This window comes from Anomaloglossus baeobatrachus, chromosome 3 (genome assembly GCF_048569485.1).
Source record: "Anomaloglossus baeobatrachus isolate aAnoBae1 chromosome 3, aAnoBae1.hap1, whole genome shotgun sequence".
NCBI classification, from domain to species: Eukaryota; Metazoa; Chordata; class Amphibia; order Anura; family Aromobatidae; genus Anomaloglossus; species Anomaloglossus baeobatrachus.
The window spans coordinates 635,235,714-635,255,886 of record NC_134355.1 but is presented as its reverse complement, the minus strand read 5'-3'; the positions used below and the strand labels follow the sequence as shown (position 1 = coordinate 635,255,886).

The 20,173-nt window shown below is 50.8% G+C and overlaps 1 protein-coding gene across 1 annotated transcript in view; it reads left to right on the top strand.

Annotated features, from left to right (window-relative positions):
- SMC6 (structural maintenance of chromosomes 6) overlaps positions 1–20,173 on the top strand; it is a 224,032-nt gene that overhangs the window by 147,875 nt on the left and 55,984 nt on the right. Inside the window, 1 exon segment of the mRNA XM_075341130.1 lies at positions 16,356–16,491. Coding sequence (XP_075197245.1) covers positions 16,356–16,491 — 136 coding nt within the window.

The following is a 20,173-nucleotide window of genomic DNA, read 5'->3' as shown; positions in this document are numbered from 1 at the left end:
TAGGAATCAGTCGAGGTTTCGTTCCTTTCGTTCCTCTAACTGGTCGTCCTCCAAGCCCTCGGCCTCGTCCACTAACACTGCCAAGGACCAAAAATCCAACTGGCGCACAAAAGCGCGTCCACAGAAGACCGCAGGAGCGGCTGCCACTAAGACAGCCTCCTCTTGACTATCTGTCCGCGCCAGCAACGTCCTTAGTCGGTGGCAGGCTCTCCCACTTTGGCGACGCGTGGTTTCAACACGTCTCCGATCAGGGGGTGCGGGATATCATCTCCCACGGCTACAGGATAGAATTCTCTTCCAGCCCGCCAAACAGATTTTTTCTGTCAACTCCCCCCTGCTCCAAGGCCGCCACCTTCTCACAGGCCGTGGCATCCTTGCAGGCCAACGGAGTAATTGTACCGGTTCCCGCCCGGGAACGGTTCAGAGGTTTCTACTCAAATCTCTTCCTAGTCCCCAAAAAGGACGGGTCCTTCCGGCCCATCCTGGATCGGATCTCAAGCTTCTCAACAAGCATGTTCAGGTGCGGCATTTTCACATGGAGTCTCTGCGGTCAGTCATTGCCTCAATGACCCAAGGGGATTTCCTGGCATCCATCGACATCAGAGATACCTATCTGCATGTGCCAATTGCAGTTTCTCACCAGCGTTGGCTGCGTTTTGCAATCGGAGACGAACATTTCCAATTCGAGGCTCTCCCCTTCGGGTTAGCCACGGCCCCTCGGGTATTCACCAAGGTCATGGCAGCAGTGGTTGCGGTTCTGCACCTCCAGGGGTTGGCAGTGATTCCTGACCTGGACGACCTTCTTGTCAAGGCTTCATCCAGCGCAGACTGTCAGCGGAGTGTCTCGCTCACTCTCGCCACTCTAGCCCAATTCGGGTGGCTTGTCAATCTGCCAAAATCCACTCTGACTCCGACCCAGAGGCTCACGTACTTAGGGATGCAGTTCGAGACTCTGCCGGCTTTTGTGAAGTTGCCATTAATCAAACAACAGTCCCTCCAACTGACGGTGCGCTCTCTGCTGGGGCCCAGCCATTATTCCATCAGGCACCTGATGCAGGTGCTGGGTCAGATGGTGGCGTCAATGGAGGCTGTTCCCTTTGCCCAGTTCCATCTGCGTCCTCTACAGCTGGACATTCTCCGCTGTTGGGACAAGCGGCCTTCCTCCTTGCACAGGTTGGTGGCTCTGTCGCCACAGACCAGGAGATCTCTTCAGTGGTGGCTTCGGCCCCTCTCTCTGTCTCGGGGGCGCTCCTTCCTGGTCCCGTCCTGGGTGATCCTCACCACGGATGCCAGTCTATCTGGCTGGGGAGCGGTATGTCTCCACCACCGAGCGCAGGGCACCTGGACTCCATCCGAGTCAGCCTTCTCAATCAATGTGCTGGAAACCAGAGCCGTGCTTCTGGCTCTCCTAGCTTTTCACCACTTATTAGCGGGCAGGCACATCCGAGTCCAGTCGGACAACGCGACAGCGGTTGCCTACATCAATCACCAAGGCGGGACACGCAGCCGCCTGGCAATGTTGGAGGTACAACGCATCCTTCAATGGGCGGAGGACTCCAAGTCCACCATATCCGCAGTCCACATCCCAGGCGTGGAAAACTGGGAGGCAGATTATCTCAGCCGTCAAACCGTGGACGGCGGCGAGTGGTCCCTGCATCCGGCAGTGTTTCAGTCAATCTGCCGCAAGTGGGGCACTCCGGACGTGGACCTAATGGCATCCCGTCACAACAACAAGGTTCCGGTTTACGTGGCTCGCTCCCACGATCCTCAGGCATTCGCCGTGGACTCTCTGGTTCAAGACTGGTCAAAGTTTCGTCTGTCCCTCTAGCGCTCTTGCCCAGAGTTCTGCGCAAGATCAGACTGGAGGGCCGTCGAGTCATTCTCATTGCTCCGGACTGGCCCAGGCGAGCTTGGTACCCAGACCTGCTCCATCTGTCCGTAGAGGTGCCGTGGCATCTTCCGGACCGTCCAGACCTTCTCTCACAAGGTCCGTTTTTCCGCCAGAATTCTGCGGCTCTCAGATTGACGGCGTGGCTCTTGAGTCCTGGATCTTGACGGCTTCTGGTATCCCCCCTGAGGTCATCTCCACTATGACTCGGGCCCGTAAGTCTTCCTCTGCCAAGATCTATCACGGAACTTGGAAGATTTTCCTGTCCTGGTGTCGCTCTTCCGGCCATCCTCCTTGGCCTTTTTCCTTGCCGACCCTTCTGTTCTTTCTACAGTCCGGTCTGCAGCTAGGACTGTCACTCAACTCTCTCAAGGGACAAGTCTCTGCTCTGTCAGTGCTGTTCCAGCGGCGTATCGCCCGGCTGGCTCAGATCCGCACCTTCTTGCAAGGCGCGTCTCACATCATTCCGCCTTACCGGCGGCCCTTGGATCCCTGGGACCTCAATTTGGTTCTCGCGGTTTTGCAGAAACCCCCCTTTGAGCCTCTTAGGTAGGTTTCTTTGTTTCGTCTTTCACAGAAAGTGGTCTTTCTAGTGGCCATAACTTCCCTCAGGAGAGTCTCCGATTTGGTTGCGCTCTCTTCGGAGTCACCTTTTTTGGTTTTTCATCAAGACAAAGTGGTTCTCCGTCCGACTCCGGACTTTCTTCCTAAGGTGGTCTCTCCTTTCCACCTTAACCAGGACATTACCCTACCTTCCTTTTGTCCGGCTCATGTTCATCGCTTTGAAAAAGCGTTGCATACTTTGGATCTGGTGCGTGCTCTCCGGATCTATGTGTCTCGCACCGCTGCTGTCAGGCGGTGCACCTTTCTTTTTGTGCTAACCACAGGTCGGCGCAAGGGCCTCTCTGCTTCTAAGCCGACCTTAGCCCGTTGGATTAGGTCGGCCATTTCGGATGCCTACCAGTGTTCTCAGGTGCCTCCCCCGCCGGGGATCAAGGCACACTCGACCAGAGCTGTCTGTGCCTCTTGGGCTTTCAGTCACCAGGCTACGGCTCAGCAGGTCTGTCAGGCTGCCACTTGGACTAGCCTGCATGCCTTTTCAAACACTACCAAGTGCATGCTCATGCTTCGGCAGATGCGAGCTTGGGCAGACGCATCCTTCAGGCGGCTGTCGCCCATTTGTGAAGTTAGGCTCCGCCTACTTCTTAGTTTTTTGTTTATTCCCACCCATGGACTGCTTTGAGACGTCCCATGGTCTGGGTCTCCCATAGTAACGATAAAGAAAAAGAGAATTTTGTTTACTTACCGTAAATTCTTTTTCTTATAGTTCCGTATTGGGAAACCCAGCACCCTCCCTGTTGCCTGTTGGCACTTCTTGTTCCGCGTGTTATCACCGGCTGTTGTTGTTGACAGAGTCTCCGGTTGTTCCGGTTCTTGCTCTGTTTTTACTTGTGGGTGGCGATTCTCCTTCAGCTTTTGCACTAAACTGGCTAGATCTGGTTCTCCAGGGGGTGTATAAGCTTAGAGGGAGGAGCTACACTTTTAAGTGTAGTACTTTGTGTGTCCTCTGGAGGCAGAAGCTATACACCCATGGTCTGGGTCTCCCAATACGGAACTATAAGAAAAAGAATTTACGGTATGTAAGCAAAATTCTCTTTTTTTAAGTTGCGGACTTGTCGCCCAGAGGGTCTAAATGACCAGATCAACTTTGGGTGCTTTATCTAAAAAAGGGATTTTTCTCTGGCTGGGGTGGGTGCTTTGGGGATTGATGGTTGTAGGTGTCTATTGAGCTGGGCTAGTGATCAAGTTGATGAGCCCCTTATACGGAAACGAGCCCAGCCCAGATTCTTTGGGTTTTACATTATTGGGCCTGGGGGAGGGTTGTAAGTTCTTGTATTATCTTATATCAACCTTTTAATAGATTTAGGACACAGCAAGGAGGGTGTCCTTTTTGTATTTTTATCCCCCCTTTTTTTGCAGTGTTTGATCTATTGACTGTTGGACTCTGTAATCCCCCTTTAAAGAATGTAACAGGAATTATGCATATACCCCCTAGTCCTCATATGGCCCTCTGTTATTACTTGTAATTATTAGCATTATTGCTGGCTTACAGAACATGGTACCTGTGTGGGAGGCCAAGCTAAATTGTATTTTTTGATGTATAATACTAATTATAGAGATAAAGGTATCCTCCGCTCACCTGTTCCTCGGGCTGCCAGTCCTTGCGGGTGCCAGGGATCCACCGGCAAGTCCCAGCCGGTTTAGGAATAAATACAAAAAGAGGAAAGGATCCGGCACAAACTCCTCTGGATAAAATGTCAAAGCTTTATTAGCAAATATTAAAAAATATTAAAAAGGTTCCATCCGTGTAAACAAAAGGAGGGAGTTATCCCATGGAAACTACGCGTTTCGGACTTCATGATTAAGGACTCTTTGTTTTTAATATGGAAGTCCGAAACGCGTAAAGTTTCCATGGGATAACCCCCTCCTTTTGTTTACACTGATGGAACCTTTTTAATATTTGCTAATAAAGCTTTGACATTTTACCCAGAGGAGTTTGTGCCGGATCCTTTCCTCTTTTTGTATAATACTAATTATCCTGGCTATTAGTGATTGCCTTGGGCAGTGTTTAATAGCTGAATGCGGTCCGCGCGTTCCACCTGTGGAGCGCGGTAGTAAAATATCTGCCTGATAGGAGTGATTACATTCCGCGCATGCGCGATGTGCGCTGCCTATAAGCGCGGCGCGGAATGATTACATCAGCCTGACAGGGACACCAAGAGAACTTTATGAATGGTGGGTTGCGCGCCGCGCATGCGCAGTGTGTGCGCTCCATGAGTGGAACACGGAAGTACAGCTTGACTGCATCAGTCTAACGCCCACGCATGTGCAGTGTGGGCTTTGCCAGGCTGTCGCAAGCGCTGCAGACTAATCGATGGGTCTATGGGCATGCGCAGTGGGGGCTGCTTGCACGAATCATTGATCGACTATGAGGACTGCACGAACATGTGGCACCATTGATTGCCGAGGATACAGGAGGTATGAGGGGTATTTAGGTTGTGGGTCTGGCAGCACACAGCGTCCCACTGGCCACTAGCATACACATTTGTACCACCAGCGTACATTGTGTAGTACTGTCCTGCCATTGCAGGCTTTACTTGAAGATTTTCTCCCCTGATGAACTCTCTTGTTATACAGAGAGGAAAACTCGTTGGGAGGGTGTGTGTTTCATCAGGGTTAGCATTCCTGACTTGGGTGCTGCCCTTGTAATTTTTGCAGGGGCACGACAGGGGTAAGGAACTTGGATACTGGTCTCCCCCACCCCCCCCCCCGTCCCCCCTCTTAGGTCTGGTCCGACCTGCTTCTGCCTTGGACTTTTCCGGTGGTATCTGATCCCCTCAGGAGAAGAACTGGGTGAGATCTATCTGATTATTAATTATTCATGCACTGCACTGCACTTTTTGTACTTTTTTCTATCATGTTTTTAGATTGATGATATTAAAAGTTAAATTTTAGATCCTTGCTTTAACTGGTATTCTAATCAGGATTTAGGCTGTACTGTTTTGCCATTGCGGCAGGATTGCTTTTCTATTGCAGGTTTCATCTCTCTCAATATTCTATCTATACCGCCTAGCTTGCAATCCGCAAGTCAAGACTTTCCTCAAGGGTGTTTCCCATCTAGTTCCCCCGTATAAACGGTCGCTGGACCCATGGGACCTCAATCTCGTTTTGGACGGTATCCGGGGTACCCCTTTGAACCTTTTAAGGAATCTTCTCTTGCTCTTCTCTCCTGGAAGGTAACATTCTTAGTGGCGATTACGTACATCAGACAAGTTTCGGAACTGGCAGCACTCTCTTGCCGCGAACTTTTTCTGATATTTCATCGGGACAAGGTGGTTCTACGCCCCCTTCCAGATTTTCTTCCAAAGGTTCCTACCCCGTTTCATTTGAACGAGGACATTGTTCTGCCTTCCTTTTGTCCACACCCAGTCCATAGGGTGGAAAGGTTCCTATATTCGCTAGAACTTGTGAGGGCTCTCGGATATTACGTACCCAGGACAGCCCCTTTCGGAACATGGACTCCTTGTTCGTCATTCCTGAAAGGCCTAAGAAAGGAGAGGCAGCTTCATAGGCAACGCTGGCTCGCTGGATTCGCTCTGCGATCCAGGAGGTCTACCGCTCGCAACTCAAGCCCATTCCTAGTGGGCTGTGGACTTATTCCACTCGAGCAATTGGCGCCTCTTGGGCCATTAGGCATCAGGCTTCAGTGGAACCCGCCCAGGGACTGCATTAGGACGTCCCATGGTCCTGTGTCCCCCAATGAGGCGTCAGAGAAAAACGGATTTTTGTTTACTCACCGTAAAATCGTTTTCTCTTAGCCATCATTGGGGGACAGCACCCTCCCTGTTGGGCCTTAGCTTTTTTTTCTCTAAGTACTATTTTGTTATGAGTATTCACTCATGTTTTTTGTTACTTGTTCTCCTACTGCTTGTATACTAAAACTGAAGTAGCCTGGCTGGGCCAGGGGGTGTATACTGCAGGGGAGGAGCTAACATCTTTGCATCTACTTAGTGTCCTCCTATGGATAAGCAGCATAACACACATGGTCCTGTGTCCCCCAATGATGGCTAAGAGAAAACGATTTTACGGTGAGTACACAAAAATCCGTTTTTTACGTACCAGACCACCCCTTTATGTACATACCAGAGGATTGTGCCGAAAAGTATCCAGGAAAAAAACGCCAGCTAAGCGTAGTACTCTGTCTGGTTCAGAAAAGGTATCAAACTGCCGCTGTCACAAATGTGAAGAAACTAAGATCTACTTTTATTATGACGGCCGACGTTGTGCATGAAATTCATCAGTGGATGGCAGGTAGCCTCCCAAACTCAACTTGAAGACTGTCTCAAGTTGGTGAACGTGTCATCGAGTACTGAAATATCTGAACCTCAAATCGTACAAAAAACCGTGTGCAGTACCTGAAAGAGCTGACAAAGCAAAACGGGCACGAGGTTGCTGACGGTTATTGCTGATGGACCTTTGGATCCATTGCTGTAATTCATGACGGATGAAGCTTGGTTCCATTTATCAGGTTATGTAAATTCAACGAATACAATGTATTGGTCCACAGGAAATCCCCATTTAACGCTGGGAACACTTCACAACCAATAAATAGGCGTTTAGTGCGCAGTGTCAGGAATATGTATAGTGGGCCCGAGTTACTTCAAATCAACTGTGAATACTGTGGTTTGTTTGGGCATGTTTTAACAGTTTTACAGTCCACCAACAGAAGAAAAAATGTCCTGCTTTCCCAACAAGATGGGGTAACATGCCATACCTCCCGCAACTCACTGGCACGGGTTCATGTATTGTTTACAGAGGAACGAACTGTAAGCAAGAGGTTAGGACAACCACGTTCCCCAGCTTTGACCACATTATGCTATCTTGACGTGGAAAGTTGTATGGTAAAACTTATATTCCAAGTAGAGCAATTGTACAGGGGAGGGGGGGGGGGGACATATTTCAAACATCTGATATGGCAATAAAATAAACTGGAAAGAAGTTATGCAAATAGGGTCTTATCTAATTAGAAAGTAAAAGAGGAAAAACTCAGAGAGGTATACAATTATCCTGATGAAGACTCCTTTGAGGGCTTTAAACGCATTGACCAATAAATCTTATTTGATCTACATCGTCTGGACTGTGTGGCGGCACAGATGATTAACCCTTTCTTCATTTCCATTGTTTAAACATCCGATATGGGGGTACAGTCTCTGCTGTCACTTGTTGTAGATTGTGCAGGACCCACCGACACCAGAATAGACTTCCAACGTTTTGGTTAGATCTCAATATACAGCGGCTCACTTCAAGGTAATTCTATATAGGGTCTTCTCCTAGTAGCAGCTGCTCCTGATACCACACCGTTGGTTGAAAGTAGGTTCCAATATTTTCCCTGATACGTTGTGGTAGCAGAGAGATGAAGCTTTCCCAAGAAAATTTAAAGTTTAAGCCAACAATCAGCGAGCATCACAAACACTACTTCACTGTTGAGCAGTATCAGCCAACTTGCTCCAACGTGTGTAAATGTCAACAGGGACCACTTTCACCATCTGTTGTGACTTCCAAAAAGTGGCTTCTGAGCCGTTGTGCATAGCTTGACCATAGATTACATTGCTGGCTATACATTTGTATGATCAATGTAGCACCCCTGAGGTACCAGGTGCCACAAAATGTAACCTGTGGAAACCCAAACCCCGGAATATCTGTGCCAGTCCACACACCAGAAACTTCAGGCCACATACATAACCCCAAATTCCAGACTTGGAGACAGCCTAGCAGCAGGTAAAAGGGATGGGCACCCATTGGCTAGTTACCACCGAATCTGTAGGGAGAGACCCAGTGAGGGGGAGGGGCCAGTGGTCAGTTGGAGAGTTGACAGGAGGAAGAAGTGTGAGGAAGTCGAGGAGAGAAGTGAGAAGTAGTCGAGAGGAGAGAGAGGAGTGAAGTAAAGAGAAGTGAAAAGACCTGCAGTAACACCGGAGTGCTGTAACAGGAGTGAGGGACTGTGGAGTAAGGAACCAGGACTCTGGGAACCGTGGGTTACCTGTGGAAGTGTAATACTCCAGGAACCGTGGGAGGCCTGTGGAAGTCTGGAACCAAGACTCACAGGACTCAGCACAAGGCGGGGTGCAGACCCTAGGACAGCGGGATACTTTATGGTCAACTGTTAAATCTGCCAGGTGAGGGGATCTCCAGGGTCCCTCACCACCCAAAGAGTCTGAAACATCAGGAGCACAGAGGGGACCGGGGACTGAGCCCCTTAAATAGTTCAGGCTGTCTGCATTATTACCAAGACTAAAACGGAGGGGCTCCCCCAAAAGCTCTAAGCCACGGAAGCCCAGCACCAACAAGTGTGCACAGAAGACAGCTAACCCAGGTCACAGATGGCATGGAGAACAAGGGGAGTGGGTACACCTGGAACCAGCACCAGCGGGTCCAGGTACAAAGCCTAAACTAAAACAAGGCAAGTTGAAGCTGCAATACCGGTGTGGACTGTTTCCTTCTCGCCTCCGTACACATACAGTGACTGTCCCCTACCATTGCCCCCTCATCATCCACTGCTGGGGCCTAGCCCTGTTTGCGCAGGGCCCAGAACACCTAAGCAGCATTACTCCACCAGCCCCAGCAGGACCCTGCAGCGGTGGCCTCAATAACCTGGCCGCACACCGCAAATGGTGGTGTCGAAAAACTCTTATTTTCTTTTTTATTTTTCTACTATTTTTCACCCCTTTTTATCGGACCAAGCCCCAGGCCTCGACCACGACTGTTTTCCCCTGCGCACTGCACGCCCGGGACAGAGTACCCCACTGCGCCTGGGGTGTCACAATCAACATAAAGTATTGCCTTTTCATAGTACTGGTTGCTCACGGAGGAATATAAGGCCATATGCAACTTGGCCTTTTAATACCGGCTAGTGTGCAGGTATCAGACTCCCAGAAGAGAGCTGATCCGTGGCCGGCTTCAGTTACTGAGGAGTTAAAGATGCTTGATAAACATTGTAGGGCAAAAGCAGACTGTAGTGCTCTGCAGAGATAAAGATTCAGAGAAACCGCCAACACCACAAGTGTATAGTTCGTAGGGTGAAATTTCTTTCTTTGTCGCTCCTAATTGGGAGACCCAGACAATTGGGGTGTATAGCTACTGCCTCCGGAGGCCACACAAAGTATTACACTTAAAAGTGTAAAGCCCCTCCCCTTCTGCCTATACACCCCCCGTGGGATCACGGGCTCCTCAGTTTTCAAGCTTTGTGCGAAGGAGGTCAGACATCCACGCATAGCTCCACTGTTTAGTCAGCAGCAGCTGCTGACTATGTCGGATGGAAGAAAAGAGGACCCATACTAGGGTCCCCAGCATGCTCCCTTCTCACCCCACTTTTGTCGGCGGTGTTTGTTAAGGTTGAGGTGCCCATTGCGGGTACGGAGGCTGGAGCCCACATGCTGCATCCTTCCCCATCCCCCTTAGGGCTCTGGGTGAAGTGGGATTTTACCGGTCTCCAGGCACTGAGACCGTACTCCATCCACAGCCCCTGGGGAATCTGCTGGATATGGAGCTGAGTATCGTCAGGGACAGGGCCCTGCTACGTCAAGGTACTCTGTGTCCCCGTACAGATCGCGCGCAGACACACTGCAGCATGGCTGGGTGTGTTAGTGCGCCGGGGACAACAGGGCTGCGCGCTTGTGCCACACTAACTACAGCTTGCTGAGGGAGTTAATGTATTAGGAACTGCCGCGCCGGCCGCTGCTGTCAGTTTTACACTGCGGCGCGGCTGGGACTTGTGGTGCGCCAGGGACTTCCGCGCTGGCCGTGCATATTTGACGGCCGCGCTTATTACTAGAGTCCCCGGCTTTTGCGGCCTAGTTTCGTTTCGTTACCGCCCCCAGGCCTGCCAGTCAGGGGAAGGGCGGGACGCTGTACAGAACGTCAGCGCCGAGGGCTGGAGTCTACTTTACATACTCCAGCCCTCACACTGGGCACAGTGGGATGCCAGTTTCCCGCACTTTGTCTGAGGCACGCCCACGGTCCGCCCCTCTTCACAGAACGCCGGCAGCCATTCCTGTGTGCAGTCTGAGCTGGAGAGGGGAGACAAGTTCTGGGAGACCCAGGCACGGGATTCTGGCGACCACACACCCGCTTTTGAGCGGGCGGTAAGCGGCACCTCCGGTGCTGACCCCACTAGTGCCGAAGTGTACAATTGTATTTTTATGCTTCATGCTATACATTGCACTGTACGGTCGCTGGTGATTCTTGGCTATATACCCTCCTAGATTGCTCAGAGGAGACAACAGCATGTCGTCCGCAAAAAGCAAGAGTGCCAAAGCACAGGCTTTCTATGCTGCTTGTACCGCATGTGAGGCTACTCTACCGGCAGGTTCCACTGACCCCCATTGTGTGCAGTGCTCGGCCCCTGTGGCACTTGCTCGGCCGGGGCCTCTGCTAGAGGTGACCCAGGGAGAACCACCTGTGAATACTGTCCAGGTGACGGGGACAGAGTTTGCAGTTTTTGCTGATAGATTGTCTGTGACTATGACTAAAATTCTAGAAACTTTGCAGTTTAGACCAGTAACTCAGACCATGGGCACGGTTGAATCTCTGCTCCCTGGTCCCCCTCAGTTGGATCAGCTCCGGGCTCCGGGGGTGTCCCTTGCATCCCAGGGTGACGGCTCTGACACGGACGACAGTCCCAGACAGCCTAAGCGAGCTCGCTATGAGCGGCCCTCTACTTCATCACACTGGTCAGGGTCCCAGCAAGAGGACTCTCTGTGTGATGAGGCGGAGGTAGCTGATCAGGTTTCTGATCCTGAGACCGCTCTCAATTTGGATACTCCTGATGGTGACGCCATAGTGAATGATCTTATAGCGTCCATCAATAGAATGTTGGATATTTCTCCCCCAGCTCCTCCGGTGGAGGAGTCAGCTTCACAGCAGGAGAAATTCCATTTCAGGTATCCCAAGCGTAAATTAAGTACTTTTCTGGACCACTCTGACTTTAGAGAGTCAGTCCAGAAACACCACGCTTATCCAGATAAGCGTTTCTCCAAACGGCTTAAGGATACACGTTATCCCTTTCCCCCTGACGTGGTCAAAGGCTGGACCCAGTGTCCCAAGGTGGATCCTCCAATCTCCAGGCTTGCGGCTAGATCCATAGTTGCAGTGGAGGATGGGGCTGCACTTAAAGATGCCACTGACAGACAGATGGAGCTCTGGTTGAAATCCATCTATGAAGCTATCGGCGCGTCGTTTGCTCCAGCATTCGCAGCCGTTTGGGCACTCCAAGCTATTTCAGCTGGTCTTACACAGATTGACACGGTCACACGTACATCTGTTCCGCAGGTGGCATCCTTAACCTCTCAAATGTCTGCATTTGCGTCTTACGCGATTAATGCTGTTCTGGACTCTACGAGCCGTACGGCAGTGGCGTCCGCCAACTCCGTGGTTTTACGCAGAGCCTTGTGGTTAAGGGAATGGAAGGCGGATTCTGCTTCCAAAAAGTGCTTAACCAGTTTGCCTTTTTCTGGTGACCGACTGTTTGGTGAGCGTTTGGATGAAATCATTAAACAGTCCAAGGGTAAGGATTCATCCTTACCTCAGCCCAGACAAAACAAACCCCAACAGAGGAGGGGACAGTCGGGGTTTCGGTCCTTTCGAGGCTCGGGCAGGTCCCAATTCTCCTCGTCCAAAAGGACTCAAAAGGATCAGAGGAGCTCAGATTCTTGGCGGGCTCAGTCACGCCCAAAAAAGACAGCCGGAAGACCCGCTACCAAGGCGGCTTCCTCATGACTTTCGGCCTCCTCTCTCCGCATCCTCGGTCGGTGGCAGGCTCTCCCGCTTTGGCGACATTTGGCTGCCACAGGTCCAAGACCGTTGGGTGAGAGACATTCTGTCCCACGGGTACAGGATAGAGTTCAGTTCTCGTCCTCCAACTCGATTCTTCAGAACGTCTCCGCCTCCCGACCGAGCCGATGCTCTTCTGCAGGCGGTGTGCACTCTAAAGGCAGAAGAAGTGGTGATCCCTGTTCCTCTTCAGCAGCAGGGTCACGGTTTTTACTCCAATTTGTTTGTGGTACCAAAAAAGGACGGGTCTTTCCGTCCCGTTCTGGACCTAAAACTTCTCAACAAGCACGTGAAAACCAGACGGTTCCGGATGGAATCCCTCCGCTCCGTCATCGCCGCAATGTCTCAAGGAGATTTCCTAGCATCAATAGACATCAAGGATGCTTATCTCCACGTACCGATTGCTCCAGAGCATCAGCGCTTTCTACGCTTCGTTATAGGAGACTAACACCTTCAGTTCGTAGCCCTGCCTTTCGGTCTGGCGACAGCCCCACGGGTCTTCACCAAGATCATGGCAGCAGTAGTAGCAGTCCTGCACTCTCAGGGACACTCTGTGATCCCTTACTTAGACGATCTGCTTGTCAAGGCGCCCTCTCAAGAGGCATGCCAACACAGCCTGAACGTGGCGCTGGAGACTCTCCAGACTTTCGGGTGGATCATCAACTTTTCCAAGTCAAATCTCACCCCGACCCAATCGCTAACATATCTTGGCATGGAGTTTCATACTCTCTCAGCGATAGTGAAGCTTCCGCTGGGCAAACAGCGTTCACTACAAACAGGGGTGCAATCTCTCCTTCAAGGCCAGTCACACCCCTTGAGACGCCTCATGCACTTCCTAGGGAAGATGGTAGCAGCAATGGAGGCAGTCCCTTTCGCGCAGTTTCATCTGCGTCCACTACAATGGGACATTCTCCGCCTATGGGACGGGAAGTCGGAGTCCCTCGACAGGAACGTCTCCCTTTCTCAGGCGGCCAAGGAATCCCTTCGGTGGTGGCTTCTTCCCACCTCATTGTCAAAAGGAAAGTCCTTCCTACCCCCATCCTGGGCGGTGGTCACGACAGATGCGAGTCTATCAGGGTGGGGAGCAGTTTTTCTCCATCACAGGGCTCAAGGTACGTGGACTCAGCAAGAATCCACCCTTCAGATCAATGTTCTGGAAATCAGAGCAGTGTATCTTGCCCTACAAGCCTTCCAGCAGTGGCTGGAAGGCAAGCAGATCCGAATTCAGTCGGACAACTCCACAGCGGTGGCTTACATCAACCACCAAGGAGGAACACGCAGTCGGCAAGCCTTCCAGGAAGTCCGGCGGATTCTGACGTGGGTGGAAGACACGGCATCCACCATATCCGCAGTTCACATCCCAGGCGTGGACAACTGGGAAGCAGACTTCCTCAGTCGCCAGGGTATGGACGCAGGGGAATGGTCTCTTCACCCGGACGTGTTTCAGGGGATCTGTCGCCGCTGGGGGATGCCGGACGTCGACCTAATGGCGTCGCGGCACAACAACAAGGTCCCGGTTTTCATGGCACGGTCTCACGATCACCGAGCTCTGGCGGCGGACGCCTTAGTTCAAGATTGGTCGCAGTTCCGGCTTCCTTATGTGTTCCCACCTCTGGCACTGTTGCCCAGAGTGCTGCGCAAGATCAGGTCCGACTGCCGCCGCGCCATCCTCGTCGCTCCAGACTGGCCAAGGAGGTCGTGGTACCCGGATCTGTGGCACCTCGCGGTAGGCCAACCGTGGGCACTACCAGACCGACCAGACTTGCTGTCTCAAGGGCCGTTTTTCCATCTGAATTCTGCGGCCCTCAACCTGACTGTGTGGCCATTGAGTCCTGGATCCTAGCGTCTTCAGGGTTATCTCAAGAGGTCATTGCCACTATGAGACAGGCCAGGAAACCAACCTCCGCCAAAATCTACCACAGGACGTGGAAGATATTCTTATCTTGGTGCTCTGCTCAGGGAGTTGCTCCCTGGCCATTTGCATTGCCTACTTTTCTTTCCTTCCTGCAATCCGGTTTGGAAAAAGGTTTGTCGCTCGGCTCCCTCAAGGGACAAGTCTCAGCGCTATCTGTATTTTTTCAGAAGCGCCTAGCACGACTTCCTCCGGTACGCACGTTCCTGCAAGGGGTTTGTCATATCGTCCCTCCTTACAAGCGGCCGTTAGAGCCCTGGGATCTGAACAGGGTTCTAATTGCTCTCCAGAAGCCGCCTTTCGAGCCTATGAGGGATGTTTCCCTTTCTCGCCTTTCACAGAAAGTGGCTTTTCTAGTAGCGGTCACGTCTCTTCGGAGAGTGTCCGAGCTAGCAGCGCTGTCATGTAAATCTCCCTTCCTGGTGATTCACCAGGACAAGGTGGTTCTGCGCCCGATTCCGGAGTTTCTCCCTAAGGTGGTATCCCCCTTTCATCTCAATCAGGATATCTCCTTGCCTTCTTTGTGTCCTCATCCAGTTCATCAATGTGAAAAGGATTTGCATTTGTTGGATCTGGTGAGAGCACTCAGAATCTACATTTCCCGCACGGCGCCCCTGCGCCGCTCGGATGCACTCTTTGTCCTTGTCGCTGGTCAGCGTAAAGGGTCGCAAGCTTCCAAATCCACCCTGGCTCGGTGGATCAAGGAACCAATTCTTGAAGCCTACCGCTCTGCTGGGCTTCCGGTTCCCTCAGGGCTGAGGGCCCATTCTACCAGAGCCGTGGGTGCGTCCTGGGCATTACGGCACCAGGCTACGGCTCAGCAGGTGTGCCAGGCGGCTACCTGGTCGAGTCTGCACACTTTTACCAAGCATTATCAGGTGCATACCTACGCTTCGGCGGATGCCAGCCTAGGTAGACAAGTCCTTCAGGCGGCGGTTGCCCACCTGTAGGAAAGGGCTGTTTTACGGTCCTATCACGAGGGGTTATTTTACCCACCCAGGGACTGCTTTTGGACGTCCCAATTGTCTGGGTCTCCCAATGGAGCGACAAAGAAGAAGGGAATTTTGTTTACTTACCGTAAATTCCTTTTCTTCTAGCTCCAATTGGGAGACCCAGCACCCGCCCTGTTTTCTTAGGGATTTTTGTTTTTTCGGGTACACATGTTGTTCATGTTGAATGGTTTCGGTTCTCCGATGTTTCTTCGGATTGAATTTGTTCTTAAACCAGTTATTGGCTTTCCTCCTTCTTGCTTTTGCACTAAAACTGAGGAGCCCGTGATCCCACGGGGGGTGTATAGGCAGAAGGGGAGGGGCTTTACACTTTTAAGTGTAATACTTTGTGTGGCCTCCGGAGGCAGTAGCTATACACCCCAATTGTCTGGGTCTCCCAATTGGAGCTAGAAGAAAAGGAATTTACGGTAAGTAAACAAAATTCCCTTCTTTGCGCAGCACAAAAAAAAAAAAAGGTTTGACGGTGTATCATCATGTGTAACCAGTAGCGATAAGCGAGTACTGCCAACTGTTCGGTAGTCTTAACCAGCAGTTTGACGCTCGGCTGGAGCAACTCGAGTACCCGAGTATAATGTAAGTCATTGGGGAACTCGAGCATTTTTCTAGAAAATTTGAGAGCTATGTATTAGGCTATGTGCCCACGGGAGCTTGCTCCTGCGGATATATCCGCAGGTATGGCCGCAGGTTTCCCGCAGCTGCTCGTCAGAATCCGCAGCTATTTTTAGCTGCGGGATTCCAGCGAAATAGCTGCGGTAAACCTGTGGACATTCCTGCGGATTACCTGCGGAAGTCCCGGCCTCTCCATAGTGGAGCACCGGGATTTCCGCAGGTAAATCCGCAGGAATAATTGACATGAAGTTACGTGCAGCTGCGGGACATCCGCAGCATATTCCGCAGTCGCACATTCTGCAGCATGGACACAGACACTCCCCATGTCCCATAGGATAACATGGGGAGTGTCTGTACTTGCTAAAACCTGCGGAGTTATCTAGAAAATCCAGATAAATCCGCAGGTTTTCTGCAGCAAGCTCCCGTGGGCACATAGCCTTACAGATCACTCAGTGCTCATCATATACTTCAGTCCTCCATGTGTAACCAGCTTAAAGGTTTTCAAATGACCGCCAATCTAATATATTTTGTTTTTTTACTTCTTCAGTCATCTGGAGAGAGAAGTTAGTGATATCTCATCTCAGTTTTCCAGTATACAGCAGCAGCTACGTGCCATAGATGGTGACATCAGGGGAAATGATGGCTTGCTGCGCCAACATCATGACACCAAGAAGAGAATTCAGGTAAGTTAGGTAAATAATAGCAATTGGCAAATTCAGTCGTCACCACGTAGCCGTTTGTACAATTGACAGAGACAATGGTGTCTTGGCCCTTTGTCATCAGAGTGGCACATCCTATATTTTAGTACACTGGCAGTATAGCTCTGACATCACTGCTGTTCGTACTGTCAAGGGAGGAATTTGGGTGAAGACTGCTAATGAAGTCTTCGTTTGGGATACAGAGACAGTGCCGTATTAGCTGTATATCAGTGCCGATATATCAATGTATCAGACAATGAACACACAGACATGTTCTCTCTTTCAGCCAGTGTCATCAACTGAACTCGTGTATTAGAAGAAACCCAATTATACAGTTTGCATTATTAACCTTGAAAATACAACACATAGTTTAAGGGAGTGTTTCACTCCTTATTTTCTCCCAGCATGCTGTAAAACACATCTTTGTTCCTTGTACATTCTTTCTCTGTGAACACTACTGATAAGACTTTGCAGCTTCACATTCTGGCTTCATTATCTTTGGTTAACTCCTTCATGACTATACAGCTTTGAATTATATTATAGGTCTGTGCAATTGCTATATAGACGGATAATTATGCTACTACATCTATATTTTGATTATTTACATACACAGATATTCATATTACGTTTAAACAAACAAGCTATAGCTCAGACCACCTTCACAGTACCTCTTCGGGCGCAATACAGGACCCCTCTGCTAACCTTTCACTTTGTTATGGCAGCACATTGTATGAATGAATGAATTAAATAGTTGCTTTACAGACATTGCAGACAAATTAACAGAATCCGGTCATTAGATTTCTGCTGTCCGAACGAACCACAGACTGCGTGAATCAGAGCATGGGCTACACAATTGCACAGAAGGGCTCTGGTTCATTCTGCCCTTGTTTTGGGAAGCATGAATCAAACGACAGATTCCCTTTACTCACTGACAGAATATGAAATTCCATTAAGGCCCTGTGCGCACACTGCATTTTTTTGCTGCGGGTTTGTCGCATTTGTTGCTGCAGAAAAGGTGCGTTTTTTTATTCATAACCTTTCTGTAGTCCTTCGCCAGCAAAATCTATGGGACAACCAAAATGCTGTGCGCACACTATGGTTTTTTTTTTCCCCTATAGGTTTTGCTGCAGAATTTTTGCAGCTTTTCTGCAGCAAAAAAAGAAGTAGCCTGTCGCTGATTTTCCGCAGGCACCTGCGTTTTTGCCATAGATAATGGTAAAATGCAGTAAAACCGCATGCGGGTGCTTTTTTGCCGCAGGTTAGGAATTCTGCCAGAGGCTACGGATTTTTCTTAAAGGGAATCTGTCACTACTTTTTCGGCCCATAATCTGCGGTCACCACCAGTGGGCTGTTATATACAGCATTCTAACATAGTGTATATAAGAGCTCAGGCCGCTGCGTAGAACGTGATAATCACTTTATAATACTCACCTAGAAGGTCGCTTCGGTGCACACCAGTCAGATGGGTGTCTCCGTTCTCTGGGACCGGCGCCTCCCCTTTCGGCCATCTTGGTCTTCCTTATTCTGAAGCCTGGGTGCATGACGCATCCTACGTCATCCACAGAGGCCAGCATTGAGGTCCTGCGCAGGCGCACTTTGATCTGCCCTGCTCAGGGCAGATCAAAGTATTGTAGTGTGCCTGCGCAGGACCGGCGAGTGTGTATGACGTAGACGCGTCATGCACATAGGCTTCAGAATAAGGAAGGCCAAGATGGCTGAAAGGGGAGGCGCCGGTCCCAGAGAACGGTGACACCCATCAGACTGGTGTGCATCGGAGCGACCTAGGTGAGTATTATAAAGTGTTTTTCTCTGACGCCTCATTGGAGGACACAGGACCATGGGTGTTATGCTGCCTATCCATAGGAGGACACTAAGTAGATACAAAAGCATAGCTCCTCCTCTGCAGTATACACCCCCTGGCCAGGCCAGGTAGCCTCAGTTTTAGCTTAGAGTCTGTAGGAGGCACTTCCTTTCAAGGTTTGTTATTTTTTGAGGGCGACAGTTTCCTTTTGGGACCGATCTCCCACTACCATCAACGGGCGGGAACGTGGAGTGTCGCCTCCACGTACCCCCTCCTGCGATGCTGGATCCTGGGCTGGATGACGGGTTCCACAGACACAGATTTTCCAAAGCCCAGGGTAGAGGCCTGTGCCCCATAGCCCAATTCCTCAGCCCGTCTTTGCAGGCTCTGAGTTGATTATGGCACCGGTGTGACCGGACACAGCAAGCTGACTCTGCTATTTTCACTGCCTGGACTGAAGCAGTGTTTAAGGTGAGATCCCCCCTGACTGGTTTCCCAGACAAAGGGAGAAAAGACGGTGCAGGGAAGGCTCCCAGGACTGCTGAATTTACAGTATTTATTATGAGAAAGTCCCTTGCTGATTGCAAGGAGGAGAGCCCCAAGGATCCTGAACACAGTGTTAACTTTTCTCTAGCTTGCTGGCTGGAGGAGGGGGAAGTTCTGCTGTTTGCAGAAACTCCTGCAGATAATTCCACAGTGGCAGGGGGAGGGCACAGAGCTCAGGTTTATTTGCTCTGTTTTATTTGCTCTAGCAGAAAAGCCTGCTGATAACCACCAGTGACAAGCTGTGTGCTGACTGGAGGGAGAGGGAGGAAAACTATCAGAAGCTCCCTTCCCGCCGTTTTTTACTACCCACAGCAGGGGGGGGGCACACTGACTTCTTCTTCGCGCTCTTTTAGCGTTAAGCCCCCCCCCCCCGTGACTGCGATAAGCCCCGCCCCCCCAGGAAAGCGTGCGAAGATCTCCATAGAGCTTACTCCTTCCTGAGGACAGGGCCATCGGCTGATTCTGGTGAGGTGCTTGCTTCACTTGTAGCTCTGCTGACCATTGCTCTCCCTCCTGGCATACTCCTATTAGGAACATGCAGAATTCTAAGGGCACTAAAAATGCTAAGGCCCACATAGTCTATTATTCAGCCTGCACTGCCTGGCACGCTGAGCTACCACGTAAACACACCTCTTCTCTCCGTGAGTCCTGTGCCCCTATAGCCCCCAAGATCCCCCTGCCACCACCGCCGCAACAGTCAGCCCAAAGCCTAGGGCTCCCAGCCCACCGGAATGGGCACAGTTTCTGTCCCAATTTATGGAAAAACTGTCACAGAACCTGGTGCTGGCTATGCAATGTCATCCTCCACACCCTTCTGGGTCCCTGGACGGAATGCAGCCTGAGGATACACCTATGGAGGATCCTTCTGAGGTAATCCGGGCACATGCTTCACCGATTGCAGGGATCAGGAAAAGAGCACACGGCCGGGTGTCTCCAGCGGGCTCTCCCTCGGGAGCACACAGGGCAGGCTCTCCCACACGCTCCACGGCTTCTGATGAGCTGGAGGAGGGAGAATGCTGTTTGTACCAGGAGGATTCCTTGGTTTCATCCTCCTCAGATGATCAAACTGCAATAGACTCCCTTATAGCAGCAATCAACCAAACTCTGCATGTGGAGGATCCCCCATCCACTACCACTGACCATGCGGTCTCCTTTAAGAGGGCAAGGAAACCCCAAAAGGTTTTCGCTGATCACCCAGAGTTTCAGGAAATCCTCACAAAGCAAAGGGAGAAGCCTGACAGGCGCTTCAGTAACCGAAAACTCATGGAGTCCCGGTACCCTTTTGCCTCACCTGCCCCCTTAAGGGCTGGGCCGATCCGC